Source organism: Thermobia domestica, chromosome 5 (genome assembly GCF_964235325.1).
Source record: "Thermobia domestica chromosome 5, izTheDome1.hap1.1, whole genome shotgun sequence".
NCBI classification, from domain to species: domain Eukaryota; kingdom Metazoa; phylum Arthropoda; class Insecta; order Zygentoma; family Lepismatidae; genus Thermobia; species Thermobia domestica.
Window position 1 is genome coordinate 282,201,133 of NC_137458.1, and position 24,983 is coordinate 282,226,115.

At 35.8% G+C, this 24,983-nt stretch overlaps 1 protein-coding gene across 5 annotated transcripts in view; it reads left to right on the forward strand.

Annotated features, from left to right (window-relative positions):
• The window catches only part of LOC145686664 (uncharacterized), a 176,495-nt gene that overhangs the window by 28,124 nt on the left and 123,388 nt on the right, over nucleotides 1–24,983 (forward strand). For all 5 annotated transcript variants that reach the window (XM_081760163.1, XM_081760162.1, XM_081760158.1 and 2 more), the window contains exons 2-3: nucleotides 4,871–5,068; nucleotides 13,025–13,213. In XM_081760163.1, coding sequence (XP_081616289.1) covers nucleotides 4,886–5,068; nucleotides 13,025–13,213 — 372 coding nt within the window. In that variant the 5' untranslated portion in view covers nucleotides 4,871–4,885. The remainder of the gene's footprint in view (nucleotides 1–4,870; nucleotides 5,069–13,024; nucleotides 13,214–24,983) is intronic.

Consider the following 24,983-nt stretch of genomic DNA (forward strand, 5'->3'; position numbering starts at 1 on the left):
ACTGTATTTTAAACTATAATGTGTTGCAGTTTCAGATATCTAACATTTCCTTCATCAAACACTATGATGGATATGTTGTCTGATGAAGGATATGTAAGATATTCGAAACCGTGAAATACGTGTGTGTGTTGAAGCTTTGGTCAGTGTCCCCTTTTGTTACAATATCCAATCCAAGGCCATGGATAGTGTTATAGTTCGTAGAATGTTCATAGCTAACTTCTTCCTACACGATGCGCATATTTTCTGTCTACAGATTAAATGAACACCTTCCTTGTCTGCTACTTATTTTCCTGTACTGTAAAGAGATTGTATGCAGAGAGTGCTTAACTGGAACGCTGTGTAATTTCATGGGGTCGCAGCATGATCTCTGAAACAGTTCATACTTTCTCAAATACAATGCTTCGTGATGCCAACAGATTGTCTGCAGATCTTCTTTGGATATACCTGTCCTTAGCACAAGAAGCTAGCGGTAATGTTTCTACACTTCTAATTCCCATGCTCTTTGTGTAACTGACTTTACGGCATTTTTCGTCTTTTTGCATTCCAACAGAACATGGTTGGAGTTTGTGATTAGTAGCCATAGTTCTATTTCAGATACAGAACACTGAAACGAGTGAACCATTTAACTCAGTACATCATCACTGGAATCGAGTTGATTTAACTCAGTTATCGAATTAACTACACATTACTTTCTGCCCCAAGTAAAAGTAATTATGTAACACACAAACTGTACTAGCAAACCAGTGTTGTTGGCACGATAGTGATACATTCTTCCCCATTCTAGAGACAACTGAATCCACTGTACAAGACGACTGCTTTTGTAGTGCAAGCCGTGGATTATTCCAGACAGTTCGAGAATGATCTGAAAAGAAAAGCAATGTAGTATACACTTCTACAATATTCTGCAAAATTCAAAACTGTTTCAAAGCATTGTAAAATATTCTGGAATGTCTCATATTATTTCGGAAGGGTCTAGATTATTCCAGAAAGATACATATTATTCTATAATTTTCTACAGTATTCTGTAAAATTCGAAACTGTTCCATTATAAAATATTCTGGAATGCGTCATATTCTTCCGGAAGGATCGAGAATATTCCACTAGGGAACAGAAATAAAGTACCAAACGTCGAAACAAGTACCAAATTTCCTGATCGTCCAAAATACGTAGTAGGTGTTGTAGGATGTCTGAATTAATGCAAATATGCCCTTAGGGTGGCAACACTGTTAACTACATTGTCTGTATGTGCATATGTTATTACTGAGTACCTCATATATCTGCCTATTTGAGCAGCAATATTAATTTGCGTTAAACATGTAAAACTTGTTTTCCAAAATAAACAAGTGGATGAGTTCGGAGATTCCTAGCATTTATTTATTTATAAGAAGTAAGTGTCCGGTTATGTTGTGTATTTGGATCCCTTCTGTCCTCCCTACACAGCTCAAGCATATATATTGTAAGTTGTAATTTAACAATTCATAAATTTATAATATTTATTAATACCACCATGTACTCAAAATCCCACTGTTTTTCTTTCATAACTCTTTAGAGCAGAGCTTTACGTTTAGCTGAAGACAAAAATTACCATCAAAACACCTGTACTTTTCGTGATAATTCTTATGTAGTGATGCAGTGTTTTTGCTCCATAAAAATGCAAGTTATAACTTCGTTATTTACCTTATTTATTTATTTTCAACAAAGATAGGCGTTGACTACCTTTATGAATTTCTTTTTCTGAAATCTACAAATCTTGGTGCTTCACTGACAAAATTTTTACACAGCGATCTTCGTTAGATCTTGAGCTATAGCATGTTCAATTTAGAGTGTCCTCCGACCACTTCTAGTGTCCTCCGATGTAACCACCAGTGTTGTGTGCAACTTGTTACTAGTAGTATTTAAGCCACAGTGTGCCTCTTGTGTTGATTGTTCGGATGGAACCTGAAAAATCGTTGGAAAAGTTCGGAAATTAATACCACCAATGCGTCCATCTTAATCATATAATCACAAGGAATCACATTAATAGAATCATAATCCCAAGGAACCAGAGATTGAAGCCAGGAGAGAGATGGATGGTAAGCCACTTCTTAACTCCTCGAACGGGGAAAATATTAGCCACGGGTTTCGTTACATGTATCCAAGGCGTGTCCTGCAAAATGAGATGGTTTTGCAGAAAGTATTGCCACTTCTTTTCCAACGCTGATCTTTAATTTTCTTCAGGTGTGATTTAAACGAGAAGCACTGGTCCCGTTTCATGACGTGTGTACACCAACGTTGCCACTATTAAAGTTCAATCCTCATATAGTATTAGAATTTCATACACCGTTGTAAAGGGTGATAAATACCACTTTGGTAATAATATAAAGATTCCCTACTTCTCAAATTTGACACAGTGTAGCAAGGGGGAAGCGAGATTTATTCAGAGTAGGAAGCTCCTTTCCAAATACAGCATTGTACGCTGCAGTAAGTCATGGAATAATTTCTGGATGTCTGGTTCTGTAATTGTGTTCAAGGTCCTGATCACTGCTTTCTAGATGGTGGAAACATCGTCGAACAGCAACCCTAAATTGTTGCTTCGGATTTGTGGAAAAGAGGACAGATCTGTCGACTAAGGAGAATTGTGCTAACACAAAACCACTTTTGAGCCAGTTTTTGCTTCTCCGTTAAGGAATGAGTCTCAAAACGTGCATTCAGTTTCTGTAAATCTGCTGTTATTTTAAAATATCTGAAATCTCATATCGATCAGTAAGTAATATATTTTTGTCATTGATATTTTGATCGAAATATACAATACTAGCGTAAGGGGTCAGAAGATTCGTCGCCACAGAAACAAAACTTCTCGATTGGATTCTGGTCTTTGACAATCCAATCTTCTCTAGATTATTATTACCAACTTGTTTTATGTATTTTATTATTACTACTTCTTTATTATCTGTAGAATACTTGGTGACATGCAGGTATTGTGAAAGCTCAGCGTTGTGTAACTTCCTAAATACTCCTCTTTACCCCTTCGTTTCTTCGTAATAGTATTGTTCCGAAAATCTTCAATATACTACCACGATTTATATTTCGACTAAAATTCTAATTCAGTGTCACATTATCACAGCAGTACTTCAGATTATTAAAACAATCAATGAATTCTTACCTTCTTCGAAAATTTTCCTTTTGCTCCAGAATGCCATGTATTTGTTCGTTTGTTTGCTTTGTCAGTTTGAATAGAGATATGAACTAACCTTTGGTTGTCCATTTAAATATATTTATTTTAAAAAGCTCTTTTCGAGATTTTGTATACAATGAATTGTAGAAAGTTGTCTGATTGACGTTGCTCATTAACGTTCTGCACTACTTTACAGTATTAAGAAATCTGCTTACAGTTCAAACTTTGTAACTGATAGATTGAATTTTGAAGGTCTGTCAGCTTTCTATAGCTTTGATTTTCTGCGTCATTTAATGAAGGTTAGCGTTGTTTGTAGACGAAAGAAGAAATAGTAATGAACGAAAAGTGCTGGAATGATAGGAGGAAACAACAATAATTCGGAAAAAGAAAAAAGAAAGTATGTATACACTATTCGTACGCCATAAAGAGCTCATAAAGTGGCCTGGGAACGAAGTCGCATGTAATTTCCGAAAGGGAACCGGGTATACTTTATTAAAAAAAAAAAAAAAAAAAAAAAAAAAAAAAAAAAAAAAAAAAAGTTTTAACGTTAATTCCATTATAAGTTATATCTGTTACTAATTATATACTTCTGCATCATAGCTTCACATGTATTAGCATTCGGTAATTCCATGCCCTTCTTAGTTTACGAAAATATGTATATGTTTTAACTTTGTGACTACCTTAAATGCATTCAGTACAGTTCTAGCTATAAAGTTATTAGTCACAACATGACTGGAGAACTTCAGTTCTCAAAAGTTGATTTAGGAACCTAAAATATGCTCATTCGGAGCAAGAATTAAACTGTGAAAATGACAAAATGGCAAGCTGCGAATTATCAAAGTATGGAAGATTTTCCGCCTCGATCACATTTTGATCTCGAAGAAAGAAAGAAAGAAAGAAAAAAAAGAAAAAGGATTTATCCAGGAGAAGAGACGATTTGACACATATCGTAAATTCTTCTAAGTCTCATATTCGATTAAGTATCATTTGATTCTTAAGGCCTTTTTCGTGTCGTTTTATGAATTTATATACGTGACTTTTGGAAGTAGTCATAGGAGAAAAATAGGAACTACCTTTGTACTTCAGAATTTAATCTCTTTATATACAGTTTACAGTTTAGTATATACAGTTTAGGGTGGGGTCCGAACTACCGTAATGCGTTCAAATTTTGATGCTTTCCTACCGGAAATCGAACCTGGGACCATGTGCACTAAAGGCGAACTAGACCAGCAGGGAGGACTAGAAAATTATTATTGTTGACTTTCACACACACACACACACACACACACACACACACATATATATATATATATATATATATATATATATATATATATATATATATATATATATATATATATATATATATATATATATAAATATGTTTTCTCTTATCAAATAAAGGAAATGCACTTGTGAATTCTCAAATAAGGGAAATTTTAAAATTTGCGTTATGTATTATTAAAATATTTTTCAGAACACTTTTCACCGGTGTAGAATTGGCATAATCATTCCGTCCATCCCCTAAAAGGTTGTGTATTTCAACTAGACACTTCCTTCAGCGTTAGAGCTGTCAACTGTGGAAGTGATATTTTCCTCTCTTTTGTTGATTTTAATTGTATGTTAATTATCTTTACATATCAGTATCATCGAAATTTTTCTTCGACACATTGTAGTGTTAATTTACTGATTTTGAGTTTTTCTTTTATTTTTCAGATAAGACTAGACACAATGGGAACTGATCATTTTTGTCTTCGCTGGAATAATTTCCAGAGTAACATTGTCTCGGCGCTCGACAGTTTGAAAACCGAAGAAGACTTGGTTGATGTAACCTTAGCATGCGAAGGCCAAAATATAAAGGCGCACAAAGTCATACTGTCGGCGTGCAGTCCATACTTCAGGAATGTTTTTAAGGTGAGTTAACTATGAAAGTATTACGGTAGCTGTAGTATAAAACGAGTAGGTCAGGAGGAAGAATTTTCTATCGTAATGACTCGAGAGTTACTTCAGCGATAAGGTAGGGAAATTGACTTAGAAAGCCAGGAATGATTACATTGGAATTACGTGAGTTGCCCAGTTTAACATTATGCTGTCTGATTGGTCAGTCCTTTGCGAATAATTAGGCCAGAAAGTTTAACGTTGTCTGTTACCTAGTTCATTAAAACAACTGTCGAGTCAACAGGTAATCGAGAAATTGAATCACTCCGGTAACTAAGTAGTAATTGACAGGTCTTTCCTAACAATGGAGAGGTCCGGGATTCTTAAGTACCGCGGAAGGCCAATCTGAATCAAGTTTCTCTAGTTTTACCATTAAAATGCTAGGGTGGAAAATATGCACAAATAACTTCTTCTGGAAACAGAGCAGTTTTCACAATCCAAGGATTAAAGAACGGGAATCTTCAAAGGAAGGGGACAATTTTATTATACTAGGATCATAATAAGAAATGGTCTGACTTTGTAGGAGCGGTGTTTTCCTGTTGCGGCGCCGTGAATTCTGCTGATCATCGCTGTGAACTACGTCTGTTTCTACAGAAACCTTCCATCTGTAACTACAGTGAAACCTGTCAACTTGGCCACCTGTTTATCTTGGCCTGGTTCGTCTTGAACCTGCATTTTCCCATAAGACATTCGTTACTACTCTATAAGTTCGCCACCTGTCTATCTTGGAAGTTGGCCAAACTGAAGCAATGTTTATCCTATGATGATAATAATAAATTTACCTGCGTATCTTGCCCACGCAAAATTCCATTTTGTTATTTTTTTTTAACTCTTTCGTATTCCATTATGAGTGACAGATGTTCTGTATTTGTGACTAGAGAAAAGAAGCGTGGATTCCTACAATTTGTTCTTGGAGGTCAATGGTCAGAAGACTACCCTGATAAAGGGGCGGTGAAGGAAGATGTGAATAAGAAAAAGCACGTACAGGAATTCAGGAAATGGTTGTACGTATTTCTTTACCCTGTTTGTTTTGGTAAAACTGGTAGCTATATCAGCTCCTGTCATCAGTGGGGAGCTTTAGTAATTCCGGAAAAAACTCAACGTTAAAACTAACCATCTCACTTATCAACTATTGGCACCTGTCGGCTTGTCAAAAGATAGCGGAGTTTTTGAGATATAAATTCCCTCAAGATTTTCTCAAAAAACATCTTTTGCTCCGAGGGAAACACTTCTAGCTCATTAACAAGAGGTAGTTAACTACAGTATTACAAGGTGCATATCTGCCAAAAAGAATAAAACAAGTACGTCTAGAATGAACTACCATTGAGTAACAACTGAAAAGAAGTCATATAAATTGCATATTAATTTTTCAATTTATAACTTAGCTTTTTTTTTTTTTTTTTTTTTTTTTTTTTTCAATCTGGATAACTCAGTGTGCTATAATATCAATTTCAATAAACTGCGTATATACGCTTCTATTTCATGGTTGCTTTGTTATTGTAGTTTCAATCCGAATAATCCATTGTACCAGACTAGTTTTCAGGAAGATAAAGGTATGCTCATATATTAAACACACTATAGTAATATTTTCTAGTACTGTATATTTTTATGATTACTCTATATACATTATTTATAAGTAGCTGTCGTGCCACTGCTTATTAAAATTTTACCATCAAGTAATACTAGAAATCCTATTCTAAAAATACACAAATCACACTTATTTTCTGTAAGTTGGCCACTTTTTGATGGAACCGATGGTGGCCAACATAGACAGGTTTCACTGTACTACCACGACGTTTATGGTCGGCTTATCTCTCGGTTATCTTAATAAATTGGTCACGTAACTCTTGTTCTCAATACAAATTTCCACGTGGTTTTGAGCTGTCAATTAGTTTCTAAATTTTAATCTGAGTAAAAATGTTCCTTAGCAGTAGTTTTAATGATTTTATGTATTTTAATGATGTATCTTCCTCTGTTGGATAACCCAGCTTAATTTTGTTTAGTTTCTCTTCACACTGTTTTACTAAGCAGTTTTTCGTAGTTATAGCACGGCCAACAAGAGATGGTCTCTGACGTTTCTTACCATATGCGGTGGGACATTGCAGCCCCTACTTTGATACCAGTGTTACCAACCACGATCACTCTGTCTTATACCATTCATTAAATTGCCACTACAGTTGCACCAAAAAAAAAAAAAAAAAAAAAAAAAACTTGACACGCGAGTAGTGGCAAAGTCACTGCGAGCTGTCAGAGACGTTCTCTTACTGGACACACTATAGTGTAAATTGCCTTCTTATTCTACCACCGAAGAAGGTAGCCAATATGACTAAAATATAATGAATAACTTGTGGGTAATTCCATGTTTAATAACCCAGCAAAATGTGAAAATGACATCCACCAATTCAAGTTGTCATGCCACTTGTACAGTTGTTAGTAACAAAGTAAAATTTTTCTCCCTGGTTCTTAAAATTTTGGAGACATAGGTTGTCAGAATTTGAAAAAATAACTTGTACATATTGTTTACGAGCGCCTGTTTGTGAGTACAGTGTTGGAGGGAGAATGTGAGAACTCAGTGAATAATGCACTTACCTGCGTCAAATTTTTACCAAGTACCAATCAAAATATGTAAGTTATAAGGGAAAGTATTTCATCGACCTTGCATATCCGAAAGTTTCAATTAAGATATTTAAATTCCTGAGTTTGCAATATGGAGTTAGAAAATGAGTTTTGTAACAAACGGCGTAAGAAATTTTTAATTCCTTTTTGTTTCATAATGAACCTTAAAGATGCCCAAAAATCTGTGAAATAAAAATACTGGCTTCAAAGGCCTAGGAGCCTATAATGAGCTGCGTTGTTGACGGTCTGCTTAAAAATAGTTTGAGGCAAAATCTCAAAACACATATTTAATTAGGGAATTTTTGAGGAGTAAGGGGGATGGAGTTTTATGTAATAGGTGTGTATGAACATCATGGCGGCCATCTTCTATTTAGTTTGAAAGTGTTAGATCAGAAGTGGGCTCTATAATATATCGTTTTAGGCTAACTTCCTTTCCAGAATCCAAATGTCAAGCTTATTGTTACATACAGTTAATTATTTATGACGGAACCTCTTATTTTCTGAAGAGATGCTAGACCAAATTCAGTACGGTAGATTTCGAGATTGCCGCCATGATTGCTATGACCGTCAGGCCTGTATTATCCACATAGAATTTTTTAAGGCCAATCAATTGGCAAAGCAAAAGGGTTTTTTTTTTTTTTTTAACCATGTCTGATAAGATGATGAATGCATATTATTGTCGTCATAGTATAAATTTACCTTTAGATCTATTGATAAATCTAGGTGCTGTATCGTGTATTCATGTTTATTATAGGTGACAAGTGTCGAACTTGTTATAATGCTGTGCAGGATCAAGTCCTTGTAGGGTTAGCATTAATTCGTAACAGATGGTTTTCGTTATAAGTTGATATAGTATGTGATCTCCATAGGTCTACAATTAATTTATAGCAGACCTGTGAAAGGGAGTTATAAACGTGCTTCTAGGAACCGATCTGTAGGGCACTGTTTCTGTAGGAAATAAGTACGATTCCAGATAACAATTATAAATGAAAGGCAATTCAGGCATCATATGAATTGTCCTAAGAATTTAAAATAATAATAATAATAATGCAGGAGATTTGATTCTTCCTTGTGCAGTTGATACAGTGATCAACCTCGAAGTGGTTCAGAAAATATCAAATATTCCGTTGTCGAACGATACAGTGCCAAAGCGTATTTCTAACTTGGCCCAAAATGTTCGCGACCAGCTGAAAGAAAGGTTTAAAAAATTGAATTTATTTCTGTTCAACTGAACGAGTGAAGAGAACATATTATCCTGCAAACCCTTATCTTGATATACAACACTTGTTGAGGCTACATGTTCATTTGAAATAGAATGGGGAAAACGTATTTCAGTCTGCAGCTAGAGTACCAGGGGATTACTTGGTAAGAAGAGTGAACTTGTGGAAAGACAAAAATCTACCTCCGGCCTGATTTATAGACTGAAAACTTGGACATCCTATGGAAATATACAGAATATTAAGTTATGCTCGATTGCTGAAATACCAGAAAAAATCGGGCCACTGGGAGCCCTAATCAGTGCCAACTGAAATAGTTTCATTGTTTTCTACATTGACAAGCCGTAGCCGCGAAGAAAGTGCCACGTGCTTCTTCAGGCTCTGACTGATACTGTCAGAATTGTTAATTATGTGAAAAGTCGTCCATCGTAGTGTTGACTGTGCTAGGAAATAAGGAAATTATGCGAGTGAGCTTTGTAAAATCTTTTACATCACTATGCAGTACCAATATCTACCCTGTTGCAGACACAAATCCATACTATATCGCTTCTCGTACTTTTCGTACACAGCACTATAAGACAGCGATGCATGAATATTGTGTGTTACTGTACTCAAAGATTACGTGTGTGTATTGATAACTATGTCTAAGTCCATACATTTAAACTTTACTAATGTGGATCGTTATATTAAATGACATCTTGCCGAAGGATCACGATCATTGTGTCAAACTAAATCGTACTTAAGTAAAAGACTAAGTAATAAATTTAAGACCAATAAAGGAAATACAAGATTAGTATTTTTGCTTTCTGTAGACCAAAGCGTTAATACTACAAGAATGAAAGGATTTTTCTTGACATGTGAATCCTGTTTACATACTTCAAATTCTCCATCTTGCTTAAAGATTCCTCTCAAATATTCTAATTGATTGCTTTGATTCCAGAGCAATAACGAACCCCTCACGTGATAGATAACCAGAAACAACTGATCAGATGAATCCGCACAGGCTGAAGAGACTGACTAGAGTGAACTGTTGCAAATTTTTCAAGATGAGGTTCTCTGCAAGTTGATTGTAGATATTATTCATTGTCGTAGTATTTTTTATTCACACAGCCGTCGTGATCACGAACGTCCTTCTTTTAAATTTTGTACATCATTCATACACTTGTGTCGTACTGTCGTTTGCAAGTTGATTCCCGATAGTGAATAAATTTTCGCAGATTTGACATCCTTGTTCATAGAAAAAGCGAATAATAATACGCTGTACAAATGACTGCACTGAGCTTGTCATTCGCCGTCTTAAGTAGTACCCAAACGTTTGCCATAGCTAGTAGTGTTGTCAAATGCCTCCTCCGCAGGTTTGGTTCCTTGCGCGTGCAGCTTTGGTGCACTCGATCCCAGGTTCGATTCTCTGTTAGGTTATACTGCGATTGATACTACTTGCCCTTTCTGACAGCTCGCTGCGCTCACGTGGTGTTCAATGCTGTGTTGTTAGGTTTTGCATCGGATATTGAAACACGAAATTATTCACTGCAAGTAAATCTTGGTTTTGTAAAACTAAATGACACACAAGAGAACTAAAAGGAATGCTCTCAATAACCAGCAGGTCCACTATTTAAGTTGACATTCGACTAAAATAATGTGCATGTGTTTATATTCAAATTGGCAACGTGTGGAAAGGGTGGAATGTTTACCATTGCAGAGCGAGAGAAATGAGCCACCGTAATTGGCTGAACGTGCTATTGCTATAGAAACAGTTCTTCTTGCCTGATTGTTATGACTATGTGCAGAAAGGAGAAAAAAAAAAAAAGGAAAGGAACTGTCAGAAAGGACAGGTTCTATCAAATGGACTGCAGATTAGATTAGGTTTTAAACTCGTTCGGATTCTACCTTAAACTGTAGGTTCACATCTCAGCTTCGTTGTTGAAATTGGCTGCTAAATTTAATGAACTAATGAACAATGTTTGGCAGATGTGATAGTTAAGATGAATTCCTATTTTACTATTATTGTAAGTAGTGTGTGGATGGAGATAGATACAGTGGTCACTTCTTGGTTTTTAATGTGAACGTTTCTTGTTTTCATTTAACAAAAAATATTTGAGATACAATATTGGTTATGAAATGTTGTACTAAATACCATCTCGTAGTAGTTAAATCATAAAAAGATAAAATGTAGTCTAATGAACAGAAATTCTTTGATAATTTTATAGTTCTTCGTCTTATAAAACTTGGAGACTTGTTTCTTATTACTTTTCTTAAAATTAAAATAGATCGGTGACTCGGATCATTACATTGCTTATGATGTTCCATAATTCATTATGTATGTAAAATAACGGCAATGTATGTGGTGGGCCTGGGTCTGAGAGGCCTACGTGCGGTACGTGACGTTTGGGCCCCACCGTTTGGGCACTGGACGTTTGGGCGCGAAGCCATTTGGGCGCCAGACGTTTGGGCGCGAGTTAAAAAGTCGTTATGTTAGGCGCTGAGTACTAAGTTCGAATCAAGATATCACAAGGTGTCTACTGTAGTGGAAGTCCTTGAATTATACTGGATTTTGTTTTACATACTAGAAATACTGGAATTTCAAAATTATAAAAACTGAATTAACAATTAAATTTTGTAAATTTAAGTTTCAACGAAAGTTAAGTGTGCTTTTTATTTGATAACTTTTCAAGCCAAATGTAAGTAGACCAGACTACATATGATTGACTGCATTACATACATAGTGAGCCTATTCCATTAAAAAAGTTAAAGCAGGCTTTCTACTGTAGTTACGCAATAAGTGTGAATGTCAAACACATTTCTAGTGGCTAAATGACCAATATATGTACACATAACTATTATTTTTCACTTTGAAATAGTTTTTTTTTTTCCTTTCTCCACTTTCTTTAATGCAGATTAAATGCTTACAATGGGACGAAAAAAATGTGTGTTAAGTTTTGATTTTTATATTGCAATGTTAATAAAAAAAAGTGATACCAGAAATACGGCATACTATAGTTCCTAAACTCAATGTGTTAGACATCCTGTATGCGAAATATGTCTTAGACACCATGTATGCTAAATATCTTTCCCTCAACTCGATTAGGATATAGGATTTTTAGATTTCTGGGCTCTCGGCATCTAAGGCCATTTAGCCCGTCACGTTTGAGGGAGCACACTATCCGGGGAAAGGGAAGGAAGAAAGGATTGGGGAAGGAAGGAAGCGGCCTGGACCTATAAATTAGGTACCACCCCGGCATTTGCCTGATGTGAATGAAGAAAACCCAGGAAAACCTCATTCAGGGTGGCTGGCCTGAAAGAGCGTGTTACACTTTTTCGACCGAGTGCTCCCACCGGAAATCGAACCCGGGACCGATCGCACCGAAGGCGAGAGTGTTAGCGATTACGCTGAAATCTTTTATTGGTAGTTCTTTATTGGACTTAAGGAAGAGAAGAGTTTGGCAAACGTAATACGAAAGAAAACAAATTTTAATATTCTTAAATATGTAATTATTAACTTTCTTTAAAAAAATACAAAAATTAAAGCAATATGTTTTATTTAACATTAAGAAAATTATTAACCTTTCGTCTGATTCCTTCATTTCCTAGCTTTCTTATATATTACAAAAATTAGATCAACATTAGATCAGAAGTACAAGAATCGTGAACAAGCAAAAAATCAATCCATGACGAGGTTAGGCAACCAATGCCACAAACGCATTAAACTATTTAATTTAGATGAATAAATAAGATAGAGATAGAAAATATACAGATAAATGAGATGAGATAAAGATAGAAGTGTAGGAAATGTATATATCTTGATTGCGCTTAGTTTTCAGTGCCTAGCTTACTTTATATGTCGTAAATTGTGATTTTTACTATGTACCTCGCGCCCAAACGTCTGGCGCCTAAACGGCTTTGCGCCCAAACGTCCGGCGCCCAAACGGCAGCGCCAAAACGTCCGCGCCCAAATGGCGGCGCCCAAACGTCCTGTCCCGCCTACGTGTGCCACTTGCTGCAGTAATGAAATAGAGAATAACAATTGGAAAATAATCTAAACGAGTGGTCATAAAGTCGCAAGTAATGCTTACCATTCAGTATGTTCTTTTTGTCTTTTCAGGAAAATCCTTGCCAACATCCTATTGTTATTCTAAAAGATGTTAGCTACGGAGATGTAGCAGCACTGTTAAGCTTTATGTACCAGGGAGAAGTGTATATTACACAGGACCGGCTCGCGTCTTTCTTGCAGACGGCGGAACTTTTACAAATACGAGGATTAACAGGAGCCACCTCGCCATTTAAAGAAGGGGTAAGTTTCTACTTGATTCAACACGATGCATATTAAATACTTAATAAAATTGTACTTAACTTAAAACACACACTTTTATTTATACAACTGTGGACGTTTCGGCAAATGGTTATTGCCATCCTCAACACTGGTCCTTTCAGAAAACTACGATTGCTTGACGAACTACATTATCGGTATTTATCTTTTCCTGTATTTGCAACTTAAGCACTTCCAGTGATCTTTTAACTAAATTCTGTTATCTTTCTTGTGTGCTAACTGCTTGAGTGTTCTTAAGTAAGTACAGTTTTATTAAAGAGTAAGTTGATCCATGACTTTTTTTTTCTTTCTTTGAGAATTTGAACAATTCATAACAAATCCATGTCTCTGATTGGATGGTCTATAGCTTGACCTTGATTGGTCGTATTCATATATGCTTTCTTTATGACTGGTGTCCATGTCTGGTTGAGTTGAAATCCTGTATCCCTGTTGATATTGTTGGGTTCTTGTAGTATGGTAAGAGATTCTTTAATTATCCTGTACCAGTGGTTTGAGCTCTTTAAAATAACTTTAGTGTCTGAAAATAAAATTCTATGTCCTTCCGTTATACTATGTTCCGCCAGGGCTGATTTCTCCGGATAAAACAGCTTGATGTATCTCTCATGCTCCTTGCATCGATGTTCTATTTTTCGTCCTGTTTGTCGTATGCAAGGGAATGCAGTATACTTCTGGTGCTTTAAGACCCAAATCGTTTTTAACTGGACGGAGTAGTTTTCTGATATTTGATGGCGCTCTGTGTATGGTTTTGATGTTGTCTTTCTTCATGATTCTTGCAATTTTTCCAGATAGTTTCCCAGTGTAGGGCAGGACTGCACTGTTGAACAATTCAGTCAACATCCAATCTTCTCTTTTCACACGAGAAATGTTTCTTGTTGCTTCCGCAGCGTTATGGCCCTTTTGTAAATATAACTTAATGCTAAACACTTCTTGTAATACTTTATTAAAATATAAACATCTTCCTGAAATAATTTTATTGCATCATTATCTTGCTTATCGACGATAGTCCATTTGCGCCATACAACTAGTAAAGTTGGACAACCAACCATATAGTGAAGCATCCATATAGTAAGTAGTGTTGCTTGCATGCAAGGGGTAACATGCTTACAAAAGTAGTTTGTCTTCGTATAAAAAATGTTTATCATACATTTAAGAATTATATTGGTGGTATCGTGCGAATCGCTTTCACCGATTAGTTATAAAGAAGTAAGTTACGTTCGTATAGCATGGAAGCTGTTTAGAAATCATTTACTGTTTCAAGAAACGTATAAGTCAACATCAAAAGTCCGAGTGAAGAAAATTGCTAAGGCAGGTTACGTTTCAGCAATTATTTTATTATGGGATCGAGCTCCATGACAAAAGGTTTGTTTAGTATCAGGCGTGAGCGAGTGTTTCTAATGAAGTATAACCGAATTTCCTTAATAATGTACTAGGAATTAGACCATTGCACTGATCTAATTCGTTCACCGATTAAACAACAACAACAATAATAATAATAATAATAATAATTTTATTTTAGACAATCTAAACTACACCTATAGTTTCCAATTAGCATAAATCAGTAGGTTCCAAAACCATCAGTAAATAAGACATCTTCCATCTAAAATAAATAACCTCTTATTACATAACCATGTATGCTGGATAATAACTTCAAACACATCAATATGAACACTGTGATATAGAAACCGTCTCTTTTATCAAGAAACAGTCTTACATGATCTTCGTTTGCCGAACAGTAGCAAATGAGCATTTGAAGAACATTCGTAGATGTTCACTGTCATTCCTTAGTGCGAATTCCGTGTGCATCGTTTACATCAACAACTTAATTTGAATCAGTGTTGTCATAGATAGATATCGAAATATCGCACATAGGTGTTTTTCAAATTATTTTGAGTTCCATATAATTTACTTCACACATGGGTTGAATTTAAAATAATCGATACCACACTGTGTTGAACAATTATGTACATTCCATTGACGAATAGTAATTATACTGTATGTCACAGGATATGAGAACTTGGACGATTTTTATTAACACAGCGTAGGAAAAGAATATGTTAAACTAAATTACATAAACACGCACATAATTTGGTATTATATAAATGTACATATACGCACCAGAATTGCATGTATGAACATGAACACTCACAGACAAAAAGCGGATGTTGTATTCGTTGTAGTTCATTCGCTAGTCTTTTCTACTGTTCGCTTCGGTGTAAATGCAACTGAAGAACCATTCAATAAAGCCTCAAGAATAAAACCAACTATTTCTATTTACATTCACCAACTTCCAAAACGTGTATTCACATGTGTTCGAAATAATTTAAGCCTATTTTTTTGAATTAACAAAACCTTTTCACACTGACAAATTATTAAGCAAATCAAAACTATCAGACTTAATTAGATTTTCTAATATTCCGTAAACTACTATTTAATCATTAAATCATATCAGTCAATCACATCATCAATTAATAACATCATAAATGTCCATAATTTTGTGTGGCGCTGATATTCTATCACATAGAGTGTACCAGCTGTCAATGAATTGTGTGTCTTGGGTTTATTTCCAGCAGGGTTGTTGGAAATTTCCCCAGCCCAAAATTCCCCAGTGGGGTTTTTTTTGGGGGGGTAAAACCCACAATAAAACCCAGAAAAGCCCACCTCATAAAATATACTTCAAAACATGAATTGAAATATTAACCCTAATGTGATCATAATTACTGTCTTTAATCGTACTTATTAGTATGTACCTAGTATCAGAATTGGCTTAAAATGTGTGTTTATCACAGAACAGAGTACCGCTGAAAACTAAAAAGGTTTTGTTTGCATTCAATCAAATACGCTGCAACAGTGTTTAACTGTAATCTATTATATAAAAATGAAAAGAATCTTGGTTGTGCTCACATCACGGGGAAACGATTCTCCTTTTTGGAATGAATTTTCGGATGTAGTTACCACGTATCTTGAGCAGGGTTTTTAATCATGTTCTACGAGAGAGCGGGGTGTCAAAATCTATGTGAAGAACTTAGTATCTCACAATTTTTTCAAGTTAGGAAGATGAAACTTTTTATATAGATTCCTCATTAAAAATAAGTGGACTCGTGTCTCGGCGTTATTGAGAACTTCCATTGTAAGTGGGGATAGGAGAGCACTTTCTATAATTTGAAAGCGATGTTGCCTGTTGTTTCTGGTCATATCACGGAGAAACGGTTGAGCAATTTGAAATTAACTTTTGAACATACAGTAGTTAGTACCTACCCAAAGCTGGGTTTTAAAGGGCGCATCCTAGGGGGAGGCGGGTAGAGGGGGTTTAAAAATCATGTAAAAAATATATAGTATGTCACGAGCCCGCCAAGTTAGGAAGACAAAACTCGAGGGAACAATGAGCAGACAATCTCCTCATTGAAAACAACATCAATGCAATAGAACCATTTTTATCTCTGGCTCCTGAACTTGAGGTACTATCCCAGTATTTGCCTGGCGTGCTTTGAGGGAAACTAAAAGAATCTTTAGTCAGGACAGCTTGCTCAGGGATTTAAATCCTGAGTGTAAGAGGGAATTTTATTCCCATTCTGTATTACATAAAATTATCCACCACTTTGTTACTCTAGAAAATCGTATACTTCCTTCTTTCCAGAAATCGAGATATAAGTAAGTTATGTTAGGAATTAGATTTCTGAGTTTTAGGCATCTATGACCATGTTAGCCTGTCACGTATGAGGAGACGTCCCTAGCTGATCACACTATCCAAGGAAAGGGTAGGAACAAAGGGAAATATAAGCGAGTGTCAGTGATGCAAGGTGTGTCCCACGAAACGCGGATGGAGTTCATGGATTTCGCAACATTTTTCTTTGTTATTTTTAAGTTGATTTCAATTTCTCATGATTATCCACCGGGGCTCGGGAGACTGTGATGATGAGATAGATAATAATGGTGGCATGACGAAAGTGGGAGGACATGGGAGAGCCCCGAGAAAACCAACGTACACGGTCTTTATCCACTACAAATTGCACTTCGCGGAAGCCGGGATCGAACTAGGAATCCGCGCCAGAGGTGAATCGAAGAATTAATAGTTTCATTTGTAAAATAGAACATAAATGCTTATATGGTGTTTTAAGTAAGAATATAGCTTTAAATATGCGTGTAAAATTTAATAAAGCCCAATTTTGCCCAATAAAACCCACTGGGCTGGCTTGTTTTACTTGGGTTTTTCACAACCCTGATCTCCGGAGACAGTGTAACCAATGAAACTGGTAAAACAAGACAAATGTTTGAGTTGATTCGTAATAAAAGTTTTCAAAGACTTGTCCTTTATGCCTGCCGCACTGAATCAAACGTGCTTGTGTATTGGCATGTACTCTTCGAAGCATTGCTGGTGTCACAGATGCGTATGCGTGGATAATTCTTTGTTGTAGAATCTTTCGTCTTTCAGGTTCTGTTTTAAATACTACTCCTTAAGAAAAAAATTAACAGGGTTTAAATCTGAGGATTGTGGTGGCCACGTGCAAGGACCGCCACGACCAGTCCATCGTTCAGGATACATTGCATCAAGATATTGTTGTACAGGGATAATTTGATGAGATGTGCCGTCATGTTGAAACCCGTGATTGATGACCAGTTGAAGAGGCACGTCTTCAACCAATTCTGCAGGGTCAACTCATTTTAAATTAAATTCAAATATATAAGTAAGTCTGGGTTCGAGAATAACAGGCCTAGTGAGATGGTCTCCCGGTATGCCAGATGAAACATTTATATTCCAGTGGTGCTGCATATGTGGCGCACGTACTGATTGCGGGTTTTAGGTATTCAATAGTGAATTTTGTACATGTTAACGTTATAATCATTAGAAAAATAACTAACCAGTGAACAGAACTTGCCAGATGAAGTCAAGAGTTTCGTTTAGAATGTGTAGAACTTGTCAGCAGATAGCAAGTCTTCTTTCAAAATCATTTCCATAGAACTGTTGATTCAGATCAAGCTTATATGGGTACCAGCTTTTTTCTTTGAAAATTCTATGCGTTGAAGTTTCACTAACTCTTAGAGTACGACTAGCTCTTCGTTGACCTATATAAAAATAGAATGTAAACTATAAATTACACAGCAAGATTAATCATATGTTATCACCATCCATGTACGTGGCATACTGTAGTTGTTAATGGGTGTTTTTTAGCGTGAAATTAAATTATCCAATAATTTCATTAGTATCGTAAATATCTCGTACACGAATGAAGTGAAGCAAAAGGCCTAAACGGTGTGACATTGACGACACTTACGTAGCCATCAGAGTGACTACTGATTTTTTGTAATGCCGTAGTTACGTCGGTATCGGGCAATCAAAGCTCTCGCGTATACAAAATAGCGTTGAAAGTCGTACAACACTATACAGCAAAGGCTGTTGAAAGGGTGCTGCCAAATGATATTTGTTGCACTCTCTATTAGAAATATGAAACTTGGAAAGGTGCCTTCCATTTCAGTTGAGACAGAGCATGTACCATCACCATCTAAGATATTGTTGAAACTTTTTTTTTATAACAACTGGACATGTTTTTAAGGGACCCATATATATATATATATATATATTGTTGTGTCGAAAAAAAAAAATCCGCCAAGTAATATGCCACCAAAGACGAGGAGTACAATTTGTGAATTGTAGAAGACATGGAAAATGGTCAACTTCGGAGCCCCACCATTCAGCTATGGAGACAGTTATAATTATTATTGTGGTATGTACATAGAGATATAAATAAACTATATTTTATTATAGTTTGGTTTGCGCATGCGTATCTTTTTGTACATAAATTAACAAATGAACGTCAGTTTATCTGAAAAGTCGAAGTTTGCCAATTTTATTCGAGCACTTCCGGTTCGAATTTTAAAATTCAGTTTTCACGGTTGGTAAGACGTAGTTACCCACTTTCGGAAAAAAAAAAAAAAAAAAGTATCGCTTCTATGTGCAACCGTTTTGTCGCAAAAAATTCGAGAAGTTGTCAAATTTTTAAAAATCGCCATTTTTGGGCGCCATGTTCTTAAAAGCACCATATTTTAAGATTCTGAAATTTTGTCAGATGGTTCAACTTTACATGAATAATAAACACACCAAATACCATTCTCGACCAATGTTTCATGAATGAACTACAGCCTTTTGAAGTTATCGAAGTTCCTTTAACTTTGATGTCACAGTTGGTAACACTGGAAACAATAAAAGTGCAATGATTTGATGATGTTTGTGTTTCACATTCATTAAATGAAGAATAAGAGTTTTACCTGATTGTTTTTTATTATTTTGATCAAAAAGGCTCGCTGAAATAGTAAAATGAGTCTTCCCCTACTCCTCCTTTTTCTTAAACCGAAGTAATCTGAGGTGGAAATTACGATTACGAAACACACAAATTTTAAGTTTACTTGAAACGGCCATGCAATAGATTCTGATGATCTATAAAAAGCCTGAACTATTACCTCAGTGATGTTTTGGTATGCTCCAAACAAAGTTCCCATAAGTGCAATGTCATTACAGTGATCGAAAATGGACAAAAAGTTAAAAAATCGAAACGTTTTCTTACGCGTTCCATCACAGAAATTAACGAACTTTTTATACAGAACAATCCCAGCATAAGAATGGGTCACTCGAAATTTTATATTATTAGACCAAAGTGGGTCAGTCTGTAACCTGCGAGGGAAATGTGTGCGTGTATTGTGCGTGACAAGTTCGCTGCTACTGCGTTGCAACAATCAAAGGTGCAGCCAGTATTGTAACTATCATGAGTGACCTATTTGCTTTAGTAGTATGATCCGTAGAAAATAACAGCTGTCTTCTTCAAGAATGTGGTGAATGTCCTGGAGTGGAAGGAATAAGCGTGGAGTCTAATTATTAATCCTGATGTAAATGAAAGTGTTACGTATGCCATATGGGAAAACAGTGATCTCGTTAAAAAAAAAAAAAAAAAAAAAAAAACTGTGCCACTTTCTGTTTTCGTATCGTACGTTGCTAGTTTAACTGTAAGAATTGTAATTCATGACTACATCAAGAAAATCCAAAGAGAATTAATTGCTACCGAAAAGCATCGTATACAATTTCAAGATATAAATTCTAATTTACTTTATGTGGAGTTCGCTAAAAACTGGACTGTTATTCTGTAAAGTGAAATTCAGAGTTATCACTTGAAAAACGACCAAATTTACATCTTTACGTCAGTGGTATATTATTATGAAACAACTGACAGTTTTGTTGTAATAAGCGACGACAAAACACACGATTTGGCTTATGTACTCATAGGCATAGACAAGATTTTAAAAATATGCGAAGAAAAGCGAAAATATAGTTACAGAAAAAGGTTCGAATACGTGAAAATAAGTATCTACAATATCCCAAACCGTGATTTCTGATGGTGCTGCATCCCACTTTAAAAATCGCTTTCAGATGTCCGAGATATAGACAGGCTCGATAAAGCAGTGGTTTTTCAGTGAAACCGGTCATGCAAAGGTCTCTGCGACGGTATGGGGGGGGGGGGGGGTGGCAACGCGGCATAACCTTAGGCAAAAACAAGTACACAGTATTAAAACTGCAGAAGAATTTGAGTATAGTGCAAGTACAAACTCCGGGTATTACTCTCGTTTTGTTGCCTGGAACTGAATTCGATAATTTCCGAAAAAAAAAAAAAGAAAAATAAAAGAATGGGAATGTGTGCAACCGGTAACTTTTATTCAACGAAGTGACCTGTGGCTTTCGGAAAATAGCGAAATTTTTATCGCAGTAACGTTTCATCATGCACTAACTTCGTACTCCTCCCAAAATCGAGCTTCTGCAATTCGAAGTGTAGATTTAAGAAGTCTGCAAAAAGGAACCTTTGTTACATGCATATATGATAACCAGTGGTGGGTAGCAGAAATATTATGAATAAATCATCAATTACGTGAAGTTGAAGTGCTGTTTATGCTTCCAAATGAACCTTCAACAGGTTACAGGTTTCCAGAAGAGCATAAGAGAAGTGAAAATAAAGTGTTTTGTGACTATCGATAATGTAGGAGTAGGGGGAGACTTCATTTTACTATTTCAGAGAGCCTTTTTTATCAAAATAATAAAAAACAGTTAGGAAAAAAATTTTGTTCGTTATTTAATGAATGTGAACCACAAACATCATCAAATTGTTGCTCTTTTATTGTTTCCAGTGTTACCAACTGTGACATCAAAGTTAAAGGAACTTCGATAACTTCAAAAGGCTGTAGTTCATTCATGAAACATTGGTCGAGAATGGTATTTGGTGTGTTTATTATTCATGTAAAGTTGAGCCATCTGGCAAAATTTCAGAATTTTAAAATGATGATGTTTTCGAGAAAATGGCACTCAAAAATGGCGACTTCTCGAATTTTTTGTGACGAAACGTTGCATACAGAAGCGATGCATTTTTTTCTTTTCCGAAAGCGGGTAACTACGTCTTACCAACCGTGAAAACAGAATTTTAAAATTCGAACCGGAAGTGCTCGAACAAAATTCACAAACTTCGACTTTTCAGATAAACTGACGTTCATTTGTTAATTTATGTACAAAAAGATACGCATGCGCAAACCAAACTATAATAAAATATAGTTTATTTATATCACTATGTACATACCACAATAAGAATTATAACTAACTGTCTCCATAGCTGAATGGTGGGTCTCAGAAGTTGACCATTTTCCATGTCTTCTACAATTCATAAATTGTACTCCGCGTCTTAGATGGCCTATTACTTGGCGGAAATTTTTTTTCGACGACAAAATAAAAGTCTAGTTATATAAAAAAAAAGCTTCAACAATATCTGAGGTTGTGATGGTACAATTTTATTTTTTAATTTAATTTTTATTTTATTTATTTATTTATTTACTTTTTGCCTGAGTTGAAATGGAAGGCACCAAAAAGCATCAGAAGAAGATGGATTTACATTAGACATCTAAAAGAAGCTGGTGAAGAAGTGGAAAAAATCATAGCGTGCCTTTATACTATATGTCTAAAAGAAGGTATGTTCTCGAGAAATGAAAAAGTGCCATGACGATATTGCTACACAAGAAAGAAGTCAAAGATGATTACAGAATTATAAACCCATAAATCTCCTCCCGGTAATAAAGTATTTACAAAAGCACTGACGCATCGAGTAGAAAAACAGCTAGATTTCGTCCAACCAAGAGAAAATAGGCTGGATTTAGGGGTGGCTATAGCACAACAGACCATATTCAAGTAGTGATGTAATTGATCGAGATATCAAACGAGTATGAGTTGCCCCTTTGCGTTGCATTCAACGACTACGAAAAAGTATTCGATATGGTGAAGACCTAATCAATTATTAACGCTGTCAAATCAATCGCTATTGAAGAAACCCTGCGTCAAAGTCATTGCAAATATCTATGAAGCAGCTAGTTCGATTATCCAGTTAGTTTGTTGCGTGAAGAGTGTGCGAATTGAAAAGGTGGTCCGAGAGATACCACTTCCCCCAAACTGCTTATAAACTTGAAAGTGTGTTTTGTTTTATAAGTTGGGAAAACAAAGGAATAAATGTTAATAGGGAATGTACGAGTACGATAGTTTTTCGTCGGATGATGTATGTCTGTTATCTAACAACATCACAGAACTTATACATATGATAGAAGAGCTAAATCTAAAGCAAGGAAGTCGGGTTAAAAATGAATATGAAGAAAATGGTGATGTTTAACAAGTTAGCAACAAAGTCAAAGATAAAAATGGAAGACAGAAGTGCTTAACACGTACGTTTACTGGGGCAGAAAATTCCTGTGAATGGAAACATTAAAGAAATAATTAATATATTAGGTTCGAGTGCATTCGGAAGAAACAACTTAATATGATAAAAGTAAAATGCCGATGTGCCTGAAACAGAAAATTCTTAACGAATGTATCCTACTTGTTTTCAGTTACGAATCAGACTAGGACACTTACAAAATCAGTCATTCACCGTCTTCAGACTTACACAAAGATACATGGAAAGATATATGCTCAGAATAATCCAGAAAGATAGGAAAAAGAATACATGAATCAGTAAGATGGCAGGATTGATGAAAATAATCGCTAAAAGTCAATTAAAATGGCAGTGGGCGGGACATATTGTAAGAACTGATGGCAGGTGAACAAAAGCAATCCTTGACTGGATACCAAGAGACAAGAAGAAACTTAGAAAGGTCCTAATACGAGATGGTATGAAGAAATAAATAAGCACTGGGTTTACTTGGAAACGGACAGCCCACAAAGACAGATGGTTGTGGAGAAATATTGGCGAGACCTCCATCCAGCAGTGATTGACAACGGTTGATAACGATGCGTAATAATAACCTTATTAGATACAGGCCGCGAAAATAACAAATAGGTCTACTAGAACTTTATTAAGTTATTGGTAACTATAAAGACAATTCATTGTGCGTGCGATTATGTTCAGATAAGCAGAAAATCACTGAACGTTGAACTGACGGCAATCGAAGCCCAGCCTCCTGCGTGTTGGCTTTATCATAACAAGGGATGTGCATGACTTCGAAAGCTCAGAACCGCACGAAAATGTGCTTAGAATATAAATCGCTCATCCCAAGAACTGTTAAGAACCATTCGTATGCAAAACTGCGCATGTCATCACGAGAGACATTTGAATGGTCACCTGTGCAAGGTCTAGGAGATGAACTTTGGTAACCGAAGAAACAAAAATATGATATAATAGGACCAAAACCACACACATTACAATGTCATGACCAATTTCTGTATTTCCCTCTGCTTAAAATAATTACGCTATCTGAACAACAAACCTTTTCCATTGACCTGATAGTGTTGCCCCATTATTCAATCCTCAAAGTTCAGGCGTGATATTTCAATGAAATGATCAAAGCAAAGTGGAACAGAACAAAATGGATATCTGACTAAAGCCACTTCTTCACATTCAATAGGACTTCTGCATTCAAGCAGTCCAATATCAAACGCCACACTAATTACATTATCAAACGGTGATATTGAAACCATAACCTGCATTTTGCCAAACATATTATAACATAGGCGGTGTAGAAAGTGGATTGTATAGCACAGAGTGAAGTCCGATGATGAAATGACGTTCAGATAAAGAGCGTGTTAGCTAATTTGCCACACATTGATAAATCCACATCAATTGTATAGCTCGTGTAGAATTATGCACAGACTACAATACACCAGCTGAAATTTTCTCGCCTCTGTGAGATAGTGTTGGCAATGAAAGCATTTCATATTTAAACTGACTTTGGTCACTGTTCCAAACATTGTTTTGTCCACACTTCCATCTGTTACATACTTGTTTAAACCCTTGTGCCTTCTGTCTTCTTGTGTGTCCTTACGTGTGAAGAATGTAGTAATATGTCTGGAAAAAATGCTATATTGAGCCTCAAGTTTGTTGAAAAAGTAATCGAAGGTGTGAAATTGTCTAAGCCAGCCTCTCGAGACGCTTGTAGTGCCCACATTTGCAGATGCCAATAATGAACAGATTCATAAACCCTTGCCCTATCAAATTATGACGTTACATACTCTTTTATCATCTGTATTGTGACAGCGTGTTTCCCTTGAAGTGAGCTCAGTTTCGCCTCTTTTGCTAGTCATATAATGTAATATTACGTTGCAATTTGATTTACTTCGAATGCACTTAAAACACTTCATAAATTTGCTATAGGAGTTGAAGCCATGATTGTAATAGTCTTCATAAATATTCTCTATGTTGTCATCAGTATCTTATAATATATTGACCCT